The sequence below is a fragment of the Grus americana genome, chromosome 3 (assembly GCF_028858705.1).
Source record: "Grus americana isolate bGruAme1 chromosome 3, bGruAme1.mat, whole genome shotgun sequence".
NCBI lineage: Eukaryota > Metazoa > Chordata > Aves > Gruiformes > Gruidae > Grus > Grus americana.
This window is the reverse complement of record NC_072854.1, coordinates 85736781-85750779: the sequence shown is the minus strand read 5'-3', so window position 1 is coordinate 85750779 and position 13999 is coordinate 85736781. Positions and strand designations below refer to the sequence as shown.

Sequence of the window (13999 nt, the reverse complement as noted above, 5' to 3'; positions counted from 1 at the left end):
TCAGGGCTTTCAAGCAGCGCGCGCTCAGGGAACTGGCCCCGCCCCAGCCGAGGACTACAAGTCCCAGCATGCTCCGCGCGAGCGAGGAGGCCGTTGGGGCGCGGCCCGGTCTGTCTGTTTGCTGGGGAGAGAGGTCCTGAGGGGAACGTGGCGTTAAACGGTAAACCGTGAAATTTGCTGCTAGCTGAGGAAGTGCTGCTAATTCAAGCATCTGCAAAAATACTAAAATGCAAAAATACTAAAATACTAAAACCTCTGCCATAGGTTCAGTGCTGCAGCATTGAGTCAGCACATCCTGCGCCAAATTCAGTTCTGCTGTCTCTCAGTAAAGTGTCAAAAAATTGGGAAAAAATTGCTTCCTTATGTTGGGGGGGGCTGGCGTGTGTTTGAACGCTTAGCGTTGGCAATACTAACTAATGCAATGTGCTATCGCCGCTAAGTTGCTAGTGAAGAAAATTATCGTCAACATCCAGGAAAGATTGTGTTGTCATAGTATTTAGCATTTATTTTCAGTCCTTTCTGCTTATCCTTGCTGTCTGGTACCCTGGTATATAGAAAAGCTTTTCAGGTAGTTATCAACTAAAAAAAAAAAAAACAATAAAACCAGCAGAGAAACCACCATAGGGCTGAGAATGTGTTTGTGTCTGTTGGTTTCTTACAATATTTATACATAAAGAAGCTAAACACCAGTAAGTAAAAGTTGCTGGTCTAAGTAAAGATAGGAATAAGGAACTTAAATACAGTAACCATCAGTTTTGTACCATTGCTGTAACCTGTATTCTGAATGAGTCATTCTGAGATGACAGTGATACTGAATGATCCCTTTCTGACAATATTCTTCACAGCGATTGCTCCAGATCGGTTCAATTACAGCCAAGGATCCATGACATGCAGTTGGGGACAGCACATGCATAACAACAATGTACATGAGAATTATAAACATTAAGTATGTTTAAACACACATGCTGGAACCTAGAACAGTCTCGCATTGATCTTACTCCTGATGTTTCTTGTGCTCAGGAAATATGTCTTTGTATCTTGCTGAAGAGAAAAAGTGCAGCCTGGCAACTCAGTAGTGAATGAGGAGAGAATTAGAACAAAAGAAATACTGTGCATGCAATACCGTATTGTGCAAATTTTCTCTGCACTTATGAAAATCTAACTGCCTGCTTCATTTGTTGAGCTAGTACTCAGATAAGACTGGAACAAATACAAAAGTGTGTGCATGTTTCCAGCTGCAAGTAATGAGATTGCTGGACCACAAATCTTGCCAATGCTCTAAAATAAAAATAACCACTGCACTGGGGTAGACGTTTTTATTTACTGATTTTCTGAAATTAAAAAAGAAAGCATGATGCTTAATTGCTTTATTAAGCTGCTCTTAATGGAGAAACAAATGATTGAATCCTGATTGGATTAGATTGGTTATTAGGAAAAATTTCTTCACCGAAAGGGATGTCAACCACTGGAACAGGCTGCCCAGGGAAGTGGTGGAGTCACCATCCCTGGAGGTATTTAAAAGACACGTAGATGTGGTGCTTAGGGACATGGTTTAGTGGTTGGACTTGGCAGTGCTAGGTTAACGGTTGGACTCGATGATCTTAAACGTCTTTTCCACCTTAACCAATTCTGTGATTCTCTGATTAGGGGACATGTCTGTGTCTATGAAGAGAGTTTGAGAAATCATGATACTGTCTTGGAATGGAGGAAAAGTGGTGAAGAGGAATAAAATGTAGCACTTTGAAATTTCACAGACTTTGAATATCTGGTATATCTGTAATTACAAACAGAAAATGACTTATTTCTATGTATAAAATTTTCCATTCCTGAGCAACATGATTATACATGTCCATCCAGGCCTCACGGAATAGCATAAATGCCATAAATAGCATGAATAAATAAATATTGCATAAATGCAATAACTAGCATAAATTCACTTTAGAGTACCTTGAAGAACTTCTTTTTCTTGTTAGTTAACATAAAGATATGCAAAATTTGCAGAGAAATGTATCTAGGCTACAGGTCTAGATGTATCTACCTACCTACCAGGTAACAGTTTATTTTTCTGCTTGCCATTTTGAAGTCTGTATAGTTCTTTTGATATTGTGACTCCATTACACAGATGGCTCAGTCAGCAGGGCGAAAAAGCAATATTTCCAGACAGTGGACATCGAGGCTTAAATTCAATGCATTTTGAAAAGAGCACATCTGAATTATAACTTCTAAAGAATATTGTGTGTGCAATGAGAAGTACATAGAAATGATTTGGCCGTGGTGACAGCATAAGTTGTTTTAAAGCTGAAAATACTGATAAAATTCCTCTTTACTGATGCTTTTTTCACTCCATGATTCTGTCTATATTTGACATGCTCCAGAAGTTGTAAATTCAATTGCAATTACAATTCCGTTTAGATTATAATTGCTTCTCTTAAGAATATGTTCTTATATCAATTCTGACATTTCTTTTTCCCTCAAACTGCTGTGTACATGGGAAGAATAATAATTGGGGTAGACTATCATATATCCATTCAAAAATATGCCATTTAATTAAATGTGCCATTTAATTAAATCTACTTTTAACTATTTTCTGTAGATTACATTAAAAATAGTCATAAGTTGAACCTCAGAGTCAGAATCACTGGAATCAAGGAACATGTATTGAAGGAAGCCAGAGTTACAGAATTCTTGCCCAGCTCAGGTTTTCCTCTGATTCCTTACTCTAAAAGGGTGGATACCTTGGAGCTGAAGAGTTAGCATCATATGCATTAACATTCAGTTTGTTACAAATGTCTTCAGCCTGATTATCTATGACTCAGCTTCATTACATCTCATAACTTCCATAAAATAATAGAAGTTGTACACAATGAGTCAAAGGATTTGTTGGTTTCAGTAGAGCTATCTTGACTAAACTGGCTAAAGATACTTAAGCTCAACAATGTCTCTTGGTAGGAAGCATTCAGATGATAATACTTTTGGTGAATTATTCCTTTAAAGAATACTGTAGTATTGCAGTTTTGTTTCCCTTAGATACCAGGTGAAACTGGGAAGTAGCACCGCATTGTGGTTAGGTACAAGACTTATAATAATATATACAATATATACAATCCTTTCCTTTCACACATAGCTCCTGTATCTGGAGGATTTGCTAAAACCAGAAATTACTATGCCAATTCCCTGTTGTATGTTTTTAATTTCCTTGGGCAGTTTCATAATAGTGACTTGCAGTACACATTACAAACAAACCTGGAAATAGCAAGTGTAGCAGAAACATTTTGTTCCCTTTACAATTGTTTTGTATCATGTAATAAAAAAGAAGAGCTATACAGAGTATAGCCCTATTGATGCCTAAGGGAAATTTAAGATAGGTGCCCAAGATAAGTGCGCTGAAGTACCTCAAGAACTGCTGCTTTCTCAACACCGACTGCAGAGAGAAAATGGGATCACTAGCTCTGATGTAGACAACTAACATTTACACAGCTAAGGTAACGCAAAATTAATTTTGTCCTCACTATGCACTACAATGGACAAGGACATCTTACAGATTTTTAGTAAACTTCTTTCCCTGCATTGTCTGGCACTGTTGGAATTGTCTTCACAGGGTAGGTTAAAACAGAAAGAAAACTGGTACTTTCCTGAAGCTTACAGAGTATCAGCTCTGCTGACATTAGTAGATCAGGTGTCTGGTTTATACTAGTTTTTCCAAAATTCCAGTGAATTCCTTATTATTGCTACTATATTGTCTTCACTGTTTAAGAATTTGATCACTTCTATTTCAGAAAGTCTGGCTGGCAGTTAGTTGGACCATTTAATCAATTTGTTAGAATAGAAATTTGATTTCTCTCTGATAGGTAGCAGTATTACATTTACTGCACCCTTTATCTGCCTTTTATTGAAATTTCCATTTATGGACAGCATAGTTTCACTATTTTTTAGCTTAGCTGAGAAGCCAGGCCTTAATAGCACAAGCAAACTCATGTACACACTCGTACATACTTGAGAAAATCCTAGAGGAAGATATCCTTAAAACTGTATTTAGTAGCAGAGGAAATGTGTTTAAAAGCTCCTCATTTATCAGGAAAATATTGTCTCAATAATGTTGGTAAGGTCATTAAAAACCTAGATTATCTAGTTAATATTGCAACTGCCATCTGCTTCAGTTAGGCCAGGCCAAGAGCACAATTTATGTGACCAGTATCTCACTTGTCAAATAATTCTGTTAAACTGCTAATGCCATTCACAGACTTCAGCCCCTGACAGGTACAGAAGAGAAGAGAAGAAAAGCCATATTAATTTCCTCCATCAGAATCCCAGGTAACCTCATTAGGCTGGTCACAGTTCCTACCTGCTCACTGCTGGGTGCACACAGCTCTTGAATTAATTTTCTAGGGAAGAGATCTGCAAGGGCAATTCGGTGTTCCCTTCTGGTGCAAACCTTACTGCCTCGGCAAGGTCTGTGCCCATCAGCTTCTTCATGAGAATGCAGTAGTGAAGGAAACACAGCTCTGCCAGAGAAGACCTTGTGAAGCTCATTGAGCTCAACCCCAGCTCAGTAATATTTGAAATGGATGTCTGTCAATAGCATGCTTGGCTGGAGGTGCCAAGATCATCTGACCTTCTCTTTGTGTCCTGGGTTTTTCCAGTGAAGTCAAAGGACCACTAATCCACGTGTTGCCAGTGAATAGCAAACACAAGCTGCTTACGAGTAATCATGTGGAAATGGGTGGAGGCATAATTTGTGTGATCCCCTCCCATCCTACTGCCGGTGGAAACCTGCTCTCTGCCATTACGATGTGTTGCCAACATTTTGATTTGGTCATCTGCTCCTTTGCTATGAGTTCTCCGAGTTTGCTTTGAGTGCCCAAGCAGTAATTCTCAGCAATAAGGAGCACCTATGGGCAGTCTCATACTGATGTTCATCATGAAAACAAAGGTATGTATCAATGTCTAGGAGGAAGGCTGTCCACTTGTTCATATTTGAAAAATTCTGAAAAAGTGGATAATTTAAACAAAAATGTTTAAATTGCTGTAGTGCCAGGCGCACTGGAGAGTTCTCCTTAGTGACAAGTGACAACCTTCTTCAGTTGCTAGTTACTGAGAAATAGCATTGCAGTAATGTGGTCCCAGAAAGTGCTCTCTCATCTGTGTCTCTAATGCCCCTCTGCTTTTGGCCATTTTGCCAGAAAAGGAGAAGAAAGCTCATGTCCTGCTTGGGTCTCCATCCCTTCTGCTTGCTTCAATTAGTTTTCACTACAGGACATTAGGTGAGATTGAAAACAGAATGCATTTGAAAGAACATTTGAAAGATATTGAAAATAAATAAAGTGCTCTCCAACCCATGTTGCAGGAGGATGGTGTCTTCAGATTTTTTCCCCCAGCACTAATCAGTCTTTTTCTGGAATTTCCTTACAGCCCCTGCTTCCAAATTAGTAATGGCTGAAGGGAGGGAGCAGGTAGGAGGCTCCTCTCTTGACTCCTCCAACTCCGACCCAAAAATGCAGGGTCTCCTCCCATCCCACTGAGTCTACAGGGGCCTCCAACACAGTGGGATGCAGAAAGGACAGAGGCACTGCACCCGAGGGGGCAGGAACATTGAGGAGGGGGGTGTCATGGCTGGCTCTCCTGGCTGGGAGCACACTATTTCCTACTTCAGTCTCCACTTGTTTCTTAACAGATAATGCGTTTGGGTCTTGCCTTTTTTCAGCATGTTCTCCTAAGGAAAGGAGACTTACATGCTCATACATCTTGCCTGAATGTGTACCTGCAATAAATGTTGAAGCCATAGAGTTATTTCCATGTAATTTGACAACGAGCTAGAAGTCTCGAAGATACTCTGTCCAATTCATGAAAATGTGGAGAGGAAGGGAAGGGGACCTATAACGACCATCTAGTCCAACTGCCTGACCAAATTAAAGTGTGTTATTAAGGGCATTGTCCAAATGCCTCTTAAGAAGTGACAGGCTTGGGGCATGGACCACCTCTCTAGGAAGCCTGTTCCATTGTTTGACCACTCTCTTGGTAAATAAATGCTTCCTAATATCCAGTCTAAACCTCCCCTGGCATGACTTCGAGCAGTTCCCATGCATCCTATCACTGGATACCAGGGAGAAGAAATCAGCACCTCCCTCTCCACGTCCCCTCCTCAGGAAGCTGTAGAGAGCAATGAGGTCACCCCTCAGCCTCCTTTTCTCCAAACTAGACAAGCCCAAGGTCCTTAGCCACTCCTCACAGGACATTCTTTCCAGCCCTTTCACCAGCTTTGTTGCCCTCCTCTGGATGCATTCAAGGACCTTCACATCCCTCTTAAATTGTGGGGCCCAGCACTGCACACAGTACTCAAGATGAGGCCACACCAGCACTGAATACAGCGGGATGATCATCTCTTTTGACTGGCTGGTTATACTGTGTTTGATGCACCCCAGGATGGGGTTTGGCCTCTTGGCTGCCAGGTCACACTGCCGATCCCCATTGAGCCTGCTTCCAGCTGGCACCCGCAGATCCCTTTCTGCAGGCCTGCTCTCCAGCCCCTCCTCTCCCAATTTATGCTTGTGCCTGGTATTGCTTTGTGATAGCGTACAGAGCTTAACCTTTGGTCCGTGCCCTAGGGTCTTGCTGCCCTGAGCATGCAGACCTATAGATCACGATCAGTGCTGGCTTTCCTTTGCATGAAAGCTACAGAAAGGGGTGAGCCTGGGGCACCCTCTTGGTCTCATCTAGATGTGAAGTTGACACGTGGGCAGGGAATATAGCTAGACCTGGAAAACCTGCATTTTGGAAGTAGATTGTTTCTATCTTTCCCCTACTAAAGGAAATGGTTTCCCTCATTTGGAAACCAGGAGGATCAGGGGAGGGAGGCAGGAAATTATCTGATTCTAAATGAGGCTTCATTAACTCTGTTGCTAACAGAACTACTTTTCTCCTGCCCCTACCTGCCTGTTGCATAAGTGCATTTTCCCCTCTGGTGGTACTTTCTGTCTACAGCTGCAACCTGTGATTAAATCAAACTGTGCCCAGTAAAGAACAGCCTTGTAGATCTCTAATGGAAACCCAGGTGTGCTTGGATGCAGCATGGGTGGTCTAATAAGTGACAGTCCTTCCACCTGCTTATTAATCAACCCATACATAGCCTGAATTAAGAGAAGGTTGTTCTCATGCCCAGGTAACAATTTTTTTTTAAGGTGGAAGCATTAGCCTGAACAGATTCCAAGTGGAATGCTGGCACTGTGACTAGTTACGCTGTACCTAATGGCTTTCTCTTCAGAGGAAAAAAGATATAAATGGTGGCAAGAAAAGAGGTTGTGGAATAATCACATACTTTTATATTGCACCTAATGAGTTTATTTTCAGTAATCATAAAGACTAATTTCAGATGTTTCTGGTAATACATTTCATCTCTCCCTCTAGGGCTACAAAGAGGTCTTTGAGCTACAGACCTGGGAGTCTGCTCCTGCAGTTACCATTTAACTTGCCATGTTTAGCAGTGTGCTGCTTTTGCACAGGCTCCACAAAATTCACAAATTTTCCACTTAGGGACTAGCCTTACCCATTTATAAAGAGGGATACTAGTGACAGGATGTAGGCTTGGTAAAAGATTTGTATTACCTGAATTCATAAGTGGTTCCATGAGAAATATGCTGAGCAACATTCACTCTGATGCATAAGAATGATACTAGCTAACAGAGTTAATCGCTGTCTGTTATTGAAAGTCATTGTGAAGCTCAGCTTTATTAGCTATGTTTATCTGACAGCGTATACTGAGTGTGTTCCTCCTTTCTTACTAATTTGTAGCTTACCAAAACTCAGATAGTCTAAACAGGGATCATAAATTATGTCAAAGAAGTTAAAGCAGATGACCAACCGTAGCAGAATGAAACAAGCCATGGAAGCTCAAAATCAATAGTACAGATCACCAGAATTATTTAGTAACCAGTTTGCCTTCCAGAGTGCTAAGAGGTATGTAACACACCTATTTTAGTTCTTGTTAACTAGCAGCTAATTCACCAGCCACCTTGTTCTCCTGCAGAGATCAACAATTTGTAGGAAGGCAGAAAAGCAAATGCCTGAGGCAGTCACTACTTCAGCCATCTCAGTCTAATCTACTCCTGTGTTTGTCAGCAGCCTCAGATCCTCACACAAGCCCACTACTGTGCCTTGTCTTGATAGCTTGTAGTCTATTATGGATACACTGAAAACAGGGAAAAATGCAGTCTTCCTTGGTCTTTGCAATACAGAAGAAGCATAAAAGAGTTATATTTAAAATTGCTATTTACCTTCATAGAAAACTTTTCTTGTACACATTGCCAGTAGGAGGATGTATGAGCCAAGACGTAACACCCAGTCACTGGCTGTGTCTCTGAAACTTTAAATGTTTCTCTAATCGGCTAGCACTGATTGCAACCATTTTGAGTACCCATAAGAAACAATGTCTTCCTGTGGTTAAGAGTGTATGGACACAACATTAATATAATGCCCTAATGCTGTGAAATCTCCCTTGACAGTGCTAAGGTAGGGATGTATAGGAGAATTAAGCCAAGGAGGAGTGTTATTTGTAGTACAATCCCAAATTCAAGCAAGGTCCCTCTGAAGTTTGTAAAACTTTTGTAATAGCAAGACCAAGAAGCTCAGGGCCTAGTGGCAATTGTTTCTTCTTTTTTCAAAATTTACCACATATGTATCATCAAAAAGCATTTTCCTCAGATCATATGCAAAGATCCAGTTATATGTATTTGCAGGAACAGTTTGCAGCTACAGCAACTGCATGTTGACAAGTGGGTAGATGCATGTGGAAATATTACCTGTAACACTCATAAAAACCTGCAGGTTCAGTGTGTTTCTAGAGGTACTAGAATGCTAACCCCTGTGTCTGCATGTAAGGTCCCAACAATTTTTTTGTTGGGGGTGCGTGTAAATGATTTAATGATTTTTAGAAGGAATTTCCATTTACAAAATCATATAGAATTATTTTTAATATTTTGCACAACTATCTGTAGAAGCTTAATAGGAACCTGGTCCGTGATTTATTCTACAATGAGAAACCTGAAAGAAAACATGGAAAAGAGGTGCATTTTTGAAATCAGTTGAATTAGTTTACAGTGATTAATATACCCATGCATTGCCTATTTGATCTTTAAGAAATGTTGAAAAGGACAGACAGTACATCCAATTATCACAGCCAATAGACGATGAGTCAGGTACCTGTTGTTCTTCACTCCTTACTAACAATAGTGTGGAGTGGTACATAATCAGAAGCAGAAAGGGATCCTGTCAGTCAGCAACATGTAGCTGTGAGCTGCTGCACATCAATACCAAAGTAAGAGACAACACCAGGAAAAGAGATTGTATCATGCTGGGTCATGGATGCAAAACTGAATAGGCATCATGGAAGACCATAGATTGTGTTTGACTCTTCCATTTAATTCTACTTGGTTGATTCACTGTGGAAAAAACCCCAACCCAGCAGTCTGTCCCATCTTTCTCTACCTTTCTTTCATGCCTGTATGCCTTCGTATTAGAAATCACCGTATTTCCTCCATTCTTTGTGTTGAGATCCTTCACCTCCTTCCTGTATTCCAAAGGACACCTCTATCCCCACCCTACTGATCTGTCCTTTTGTCTTTATTTTTCAACTCAAGAGGTCTTTTTAGTCCACCATCTACAGTTGTTTCAGTCCTTTTCTCTGCCAAGCATACCTTGGAATGATTCTGAGTGGAGAGAATGGATTTTCTCAGCCAGGAAGAGATAATAGATGGCTTCAAATGCACAGAGGAGTGTGCACACAAACAGATGTATCTTACCACCTTTCCTACACTGAAGTCTTAGAAAAATTCCTAGACTTCCCCCAGAAGGCCCCAAAAATCAGAACCAGAATTAGGGCACCTATTTTTGCCATTAAACCTCAAAACCTTCTACCTTACCAGTTTTGCCACCTTTACTGATTATATTAACTATTCTGAGCATACCTTTGGTGTGGCCGTGCTGCTTGTGGCAAGGGGTTTTTTTATCTCTAGAAATATATGTCAGTATAGAGAACAAAAGCATGCTAAGCTTCTAGACTACCAGTGTGTATTTTTTTCCCTTTTTGTGATCCTTCATTGTGAAAGGATACATCCAGGTGCAGAGGAAGCCCCTGTGCCACGTAGCTGCACAGCTCAGCCTGGCCACTAGAGACCTGTGGGACAGAGGAAGTCCCAGCTGAAGGCAAGTGCCGTGGTTGGTTCAGTTTCACTTTCGAAGGTGCGGAGGCGGGAATAACTCTCTCTCCCTTTTTTATAGGTAAATCTTCAAACTAGTCCTGCAGTGATTACTACCAGTTTAAAATATTGTGGATTTTTTTTTTTAACTTCCCAATAATGCAAGTTTACCTATGATCAACAGAAAACTTGGAGCCTGTTACAGTTATTTTGTTCCTTATGCATGTGGACCTCACTCCTGTGCTGAAGAAAACAGGTAAATTTTCTAGTATATTCCTCTTAGCTGCAGGTGCTTCTGTGCTTCTCTGAATACCTTTGGAAAGGTGCTGGGTTTGCTATGATGAAGTTCAGAATAGCAGTTCTAGCCTGCCTTACTGTGACTTAACATTTTTCCTCTGCATCCCCTGTATGTTGTCCAGAAAACTCTTTAAACCAGTCAGGGGTCATTGAGTTAATCTGCCCTCTCCAAGTCTGTCCAGAGCCTGAGCTGTGCCCAGACAACTTTCTTCCAGTTTGGGAATTTTACTGAGCTCTCTCTCCATATGCCTTTAAGGCATGTTCTATTGTTAACAGCTTGATTCAATCATTAACAAGAAATTGCAAAAAGACAAACTACCGCAGATGACAGCAAACAGTTTGGCATGTGGTGCGAAAGGCACAGCTGTGTCATGGTATTTAAGGTGAGAGCATGAGGCAAAGGAAATCGAGTCCTTCAGAGGCAGGTGAGCAGCACCTGGGAGCTGTTGATTTATTTCACTTGGTGCTGGGCCCCACTGCACCTGAGCTAAGCTAGTTCTAGACTTACACACTCCACATGTGCAGTCTGTTTTTCCGAGAAAAGGGATTTTGAATAATGCTTGAAAATATTCCTTTCCTCAACATTTCTGGTAATGCAAAGAGTGAACTAGCAGGTAAAGGTCTGTCTCAGGGAAATCTAGGGAAGCATGAACTATACAAGGACTTGGATAAAAGCTTATTTTAAGCCAGTAGCTCAAGTTAAAGGACATTTTAACTGAAAGGTTAAAAAGAAACTAAAAAAGCTGTCAATCATGCTCTGCAGGATAACTGTAGATTAGACTCTCAGGGATGTGATTCTAGCTCAGAGTTTTATGGGACTTTCAGCCCAGAAAGAAGAGAGGACAACAGATGTTTGCTTTTTGTGTACAGGCTTCTTAGTGTGGATCAGCTTAGTGGGCAGTAGAGGTTGTCTCTAAAAAGCCAGCAGGATTCCCTCATAGCAGGAAAAGACTATTTTGCTGCATGATTTGGGTGAAATTGCACTCTCCTTTTCTTAGAGTAGGCAGCTGATGGAAGGGTGCTTCCATAGTACACCCTGCCCTCTCAGTATTACTGGCTGCTCTCAGGCTATGTGTTGTGGACAGATTCTTGCAGATCTTCTTTCTTACTCTCTCCTTTGGTCCTCTTATCCTCTGCATTCTGCAGGTGACATAATTATAGGGGCAGGACAGACAACAGGGCAGCCTGCCTCATCTGCAAATGCATCTATTTACATACAACACCATTACACTCAAATCTCTGATCTTTCTACAGATGTAATGCCTTCAAACCAGAAAGCACTGTCAGCATCTTGCTGAATTCCAGCTTTCCAAAAAATGGCAGAGTTAGTGAGGACTTAAAAATATCTTTAGCTCTCTTGAAGAGAATGGAGACTTGAAAACTCAAGAGAATAGAGTCACTCCTTAATGCACTCACTTGTACCTATCTCTAATGCTATCAAATTAACAGCCTGGAGCAAGCATAGCCAGAGACAGAGCTTGGTGGCACTCAATTTTTCTCAGTGGCAAGCCCAGTGCTGGTCTGAGCTGATGTAGCCTCTGTTTCTCTGACCATGTGGCTAATGGAAAGATATTTCACACAGGTCAATGAGATACAGGTGTTCTATCAAATTTTGTTAGAATTATCTTACATTTCAGAGGTGAAAAAAAGGGATGCTTCGGTGGAAAAAAAAATATTTCAAATATTTTGCTGGGATCTAGTGATTCTCTGGGATCAGATAGGATGATCAAATATCATTTGTACTTTCTGGGGAAATGAAGGAGGCCCAGAAACCTACCATTTCCCTTGCCCTGTTATTCTGGGAGAATCCTCTTTTTTGGAAACACTGCCTCAGTTACACCTAGCTGCACTAAGTGCCCTGTTCATTTTTGTTTCTCATATAAGCGCTCTTCTTCTTTGTGCTAAGTGGAATAAAATTAAAATAGGTTAATCAGTAACTAATTATTCCAGCAGCAGCTGAACAGTCTCTCATGTGTTCCCAGCTCTAAGTAATCTAAAATCTGTCTTTTGCTTTTATGTAGGCACTGATATATACCATATTGCCGAGTCTTCCAGCAGCAAATGAAGAATATGCATCTGTTCCTCTTTTCCATTTTATATTTGCTTTTGAAAGCCACTGGCACCAAAGAGGTTATATCTGGTCATAATAATTTCACAGAGTATCAAGTGGGCAACATGAACCTGATTCTCTCTGTCCCACACGGTGGGTCAATGGAACCCCAAGACATCCCTGATCGAGAGGCTGGCTGTTGGGATGCAAAGACATCCTCTTGTATTTTCTCTCATGAGTGTCCTCTTGGAGGTATTCAAAATCATAAGAAATGCAAAGTGTCTACCAACCAAGACAGGTATACTATTGAGGTTGCTCAGGCTCTTGCTGAAGAAATCAACAAAATTACTAATGGCTTCTTCCCCCATATCATTATAAACCACCTGCAGAGGTTCAAGATGGATGCTAACAGGGGAAAGGAAGAAGCCTCCTTTGGAATTCCCCAAGCAGAACATGCCTGGGAGGAGTACATGGGATTTTTGACCACTGCAAAATCGCAGATGACGGGGGGCCTGATTCTGGATATCCATGGACAAGCACATCCTGAACGGTGGATAGAACTAGGTTACACACTTTCAAAAACTTCCCTTAACTCAGGCATCTTTTCTGCATCATGTTCCTCAATTAGCCACCTGGCCAGTCAGCTAGTCAACGTGTCTTCTGAGACTTTAGTTGCAGGGAACAGGAGTTTGGGTAAATATATCGAAGAACAAAATAACAGTTATGTTTGTGTGCCTTCTCCATCCAATCCTAGCCCAAATAATGGGAGCTATTATAGTGGTGGATACATAACAAAGACTTATGGTTCCCGTAGTTCCGGCACCGTTGATGCCATTCAGCTTGAGCTACCCCAGTGGGTGAGGGCAGCTGAAGAACGTCCCAGATTTTGTAAAGCACTGGCAAGGGCTGTAATGAAATTCTGGCAAACTAACTACTGCAGCCAGTACAACCACGAATTTCTGCCATGCTGAAAGAGGCTGTCTTGTTAAGATGCCTTTCCATGATACAGCAGTGATCTGGAACAACAGAACAACTGATACAGCTGGAACATTTAAACCTGCAATATAATTGTGGATGCTGGTGGAAAGAAACTAACCTGCAAAGGAATACAGAGACATCGACACACAGAAAGTCCACAGCTAATACAAACAGGTCTGTTAACACACAGCTTTGTACTAGATCCAGCATCGAAAAGACTGCTTGAAGATGAGTGGGTGTATTTGGAAGTATCACTTGCCTGGTATGCTTTTCTGTGCTTAATTTCTTTCCAGTAGCATCCTCTGTTCTCTAGCACACAATAAACAACTATTCTTCTTCTAATGAATTCTGTGCAGTGCCTTAACAGATTATCTGTTCAAAGAAATTAAGTGTCTCTGCTTTTCTTGTGACACTTAAGATAATTGGATAATATCATTGTATAAAATGTTTGGGGCCGGGACCAGTTTCCATTTGGTGTTTATAAAGC

The 13999-nt window shown here is 41.1% G+C and overlaps 1 protein-coding gene across 4 annotated transcripts; it reads left to right on the top strand.

The window, feature by feature from the left end:
• Window positions 1–95: 95 nt before the first annotated feature.
• Window positions 96–13854, top strand: LOC129205079 (uncharacterized). 4 transcript variants are annotated; one of them, XM_054822113.1, is made up of 4 exons: window positions 96–160; window positions 10098–10194; window positions 10270–10443; window positions 12506–13854. In XM_054822113.1, the coding sequence occupies exon 4, from the start codon at window positions 12546–12548 to the stop codon at window positions 13503–13505; it is 960 nt and encodes a 319-aa protein (XP_054678088.1). In that variant the 5' UTR covers window positions 96–160; window positions 10098–10194; window positions 10270–10443; window positions 12506–12545; the 3' UTR covers window positions 13506–13854. The 4 variants fall into 4 exon arrangements, with proteins under 4 accessions (XP_054678088.1, XP_054678086.1, XP_054678089.1 ...); XM_054822111.1 differs by lacking the exons at window positions 96–160; window positions 10098–10194 and adding an exon at window positions 3643–4930; XM_054822112.1 differs by lacking the exons at window positions 96–160; window positions 10098–10194 and adding an exon at window positions 10251–10269 and having other exon boundaries at window positions 10372–10443.
• Window positions 13855–13999: the final 145 nt, after the last annotated feature.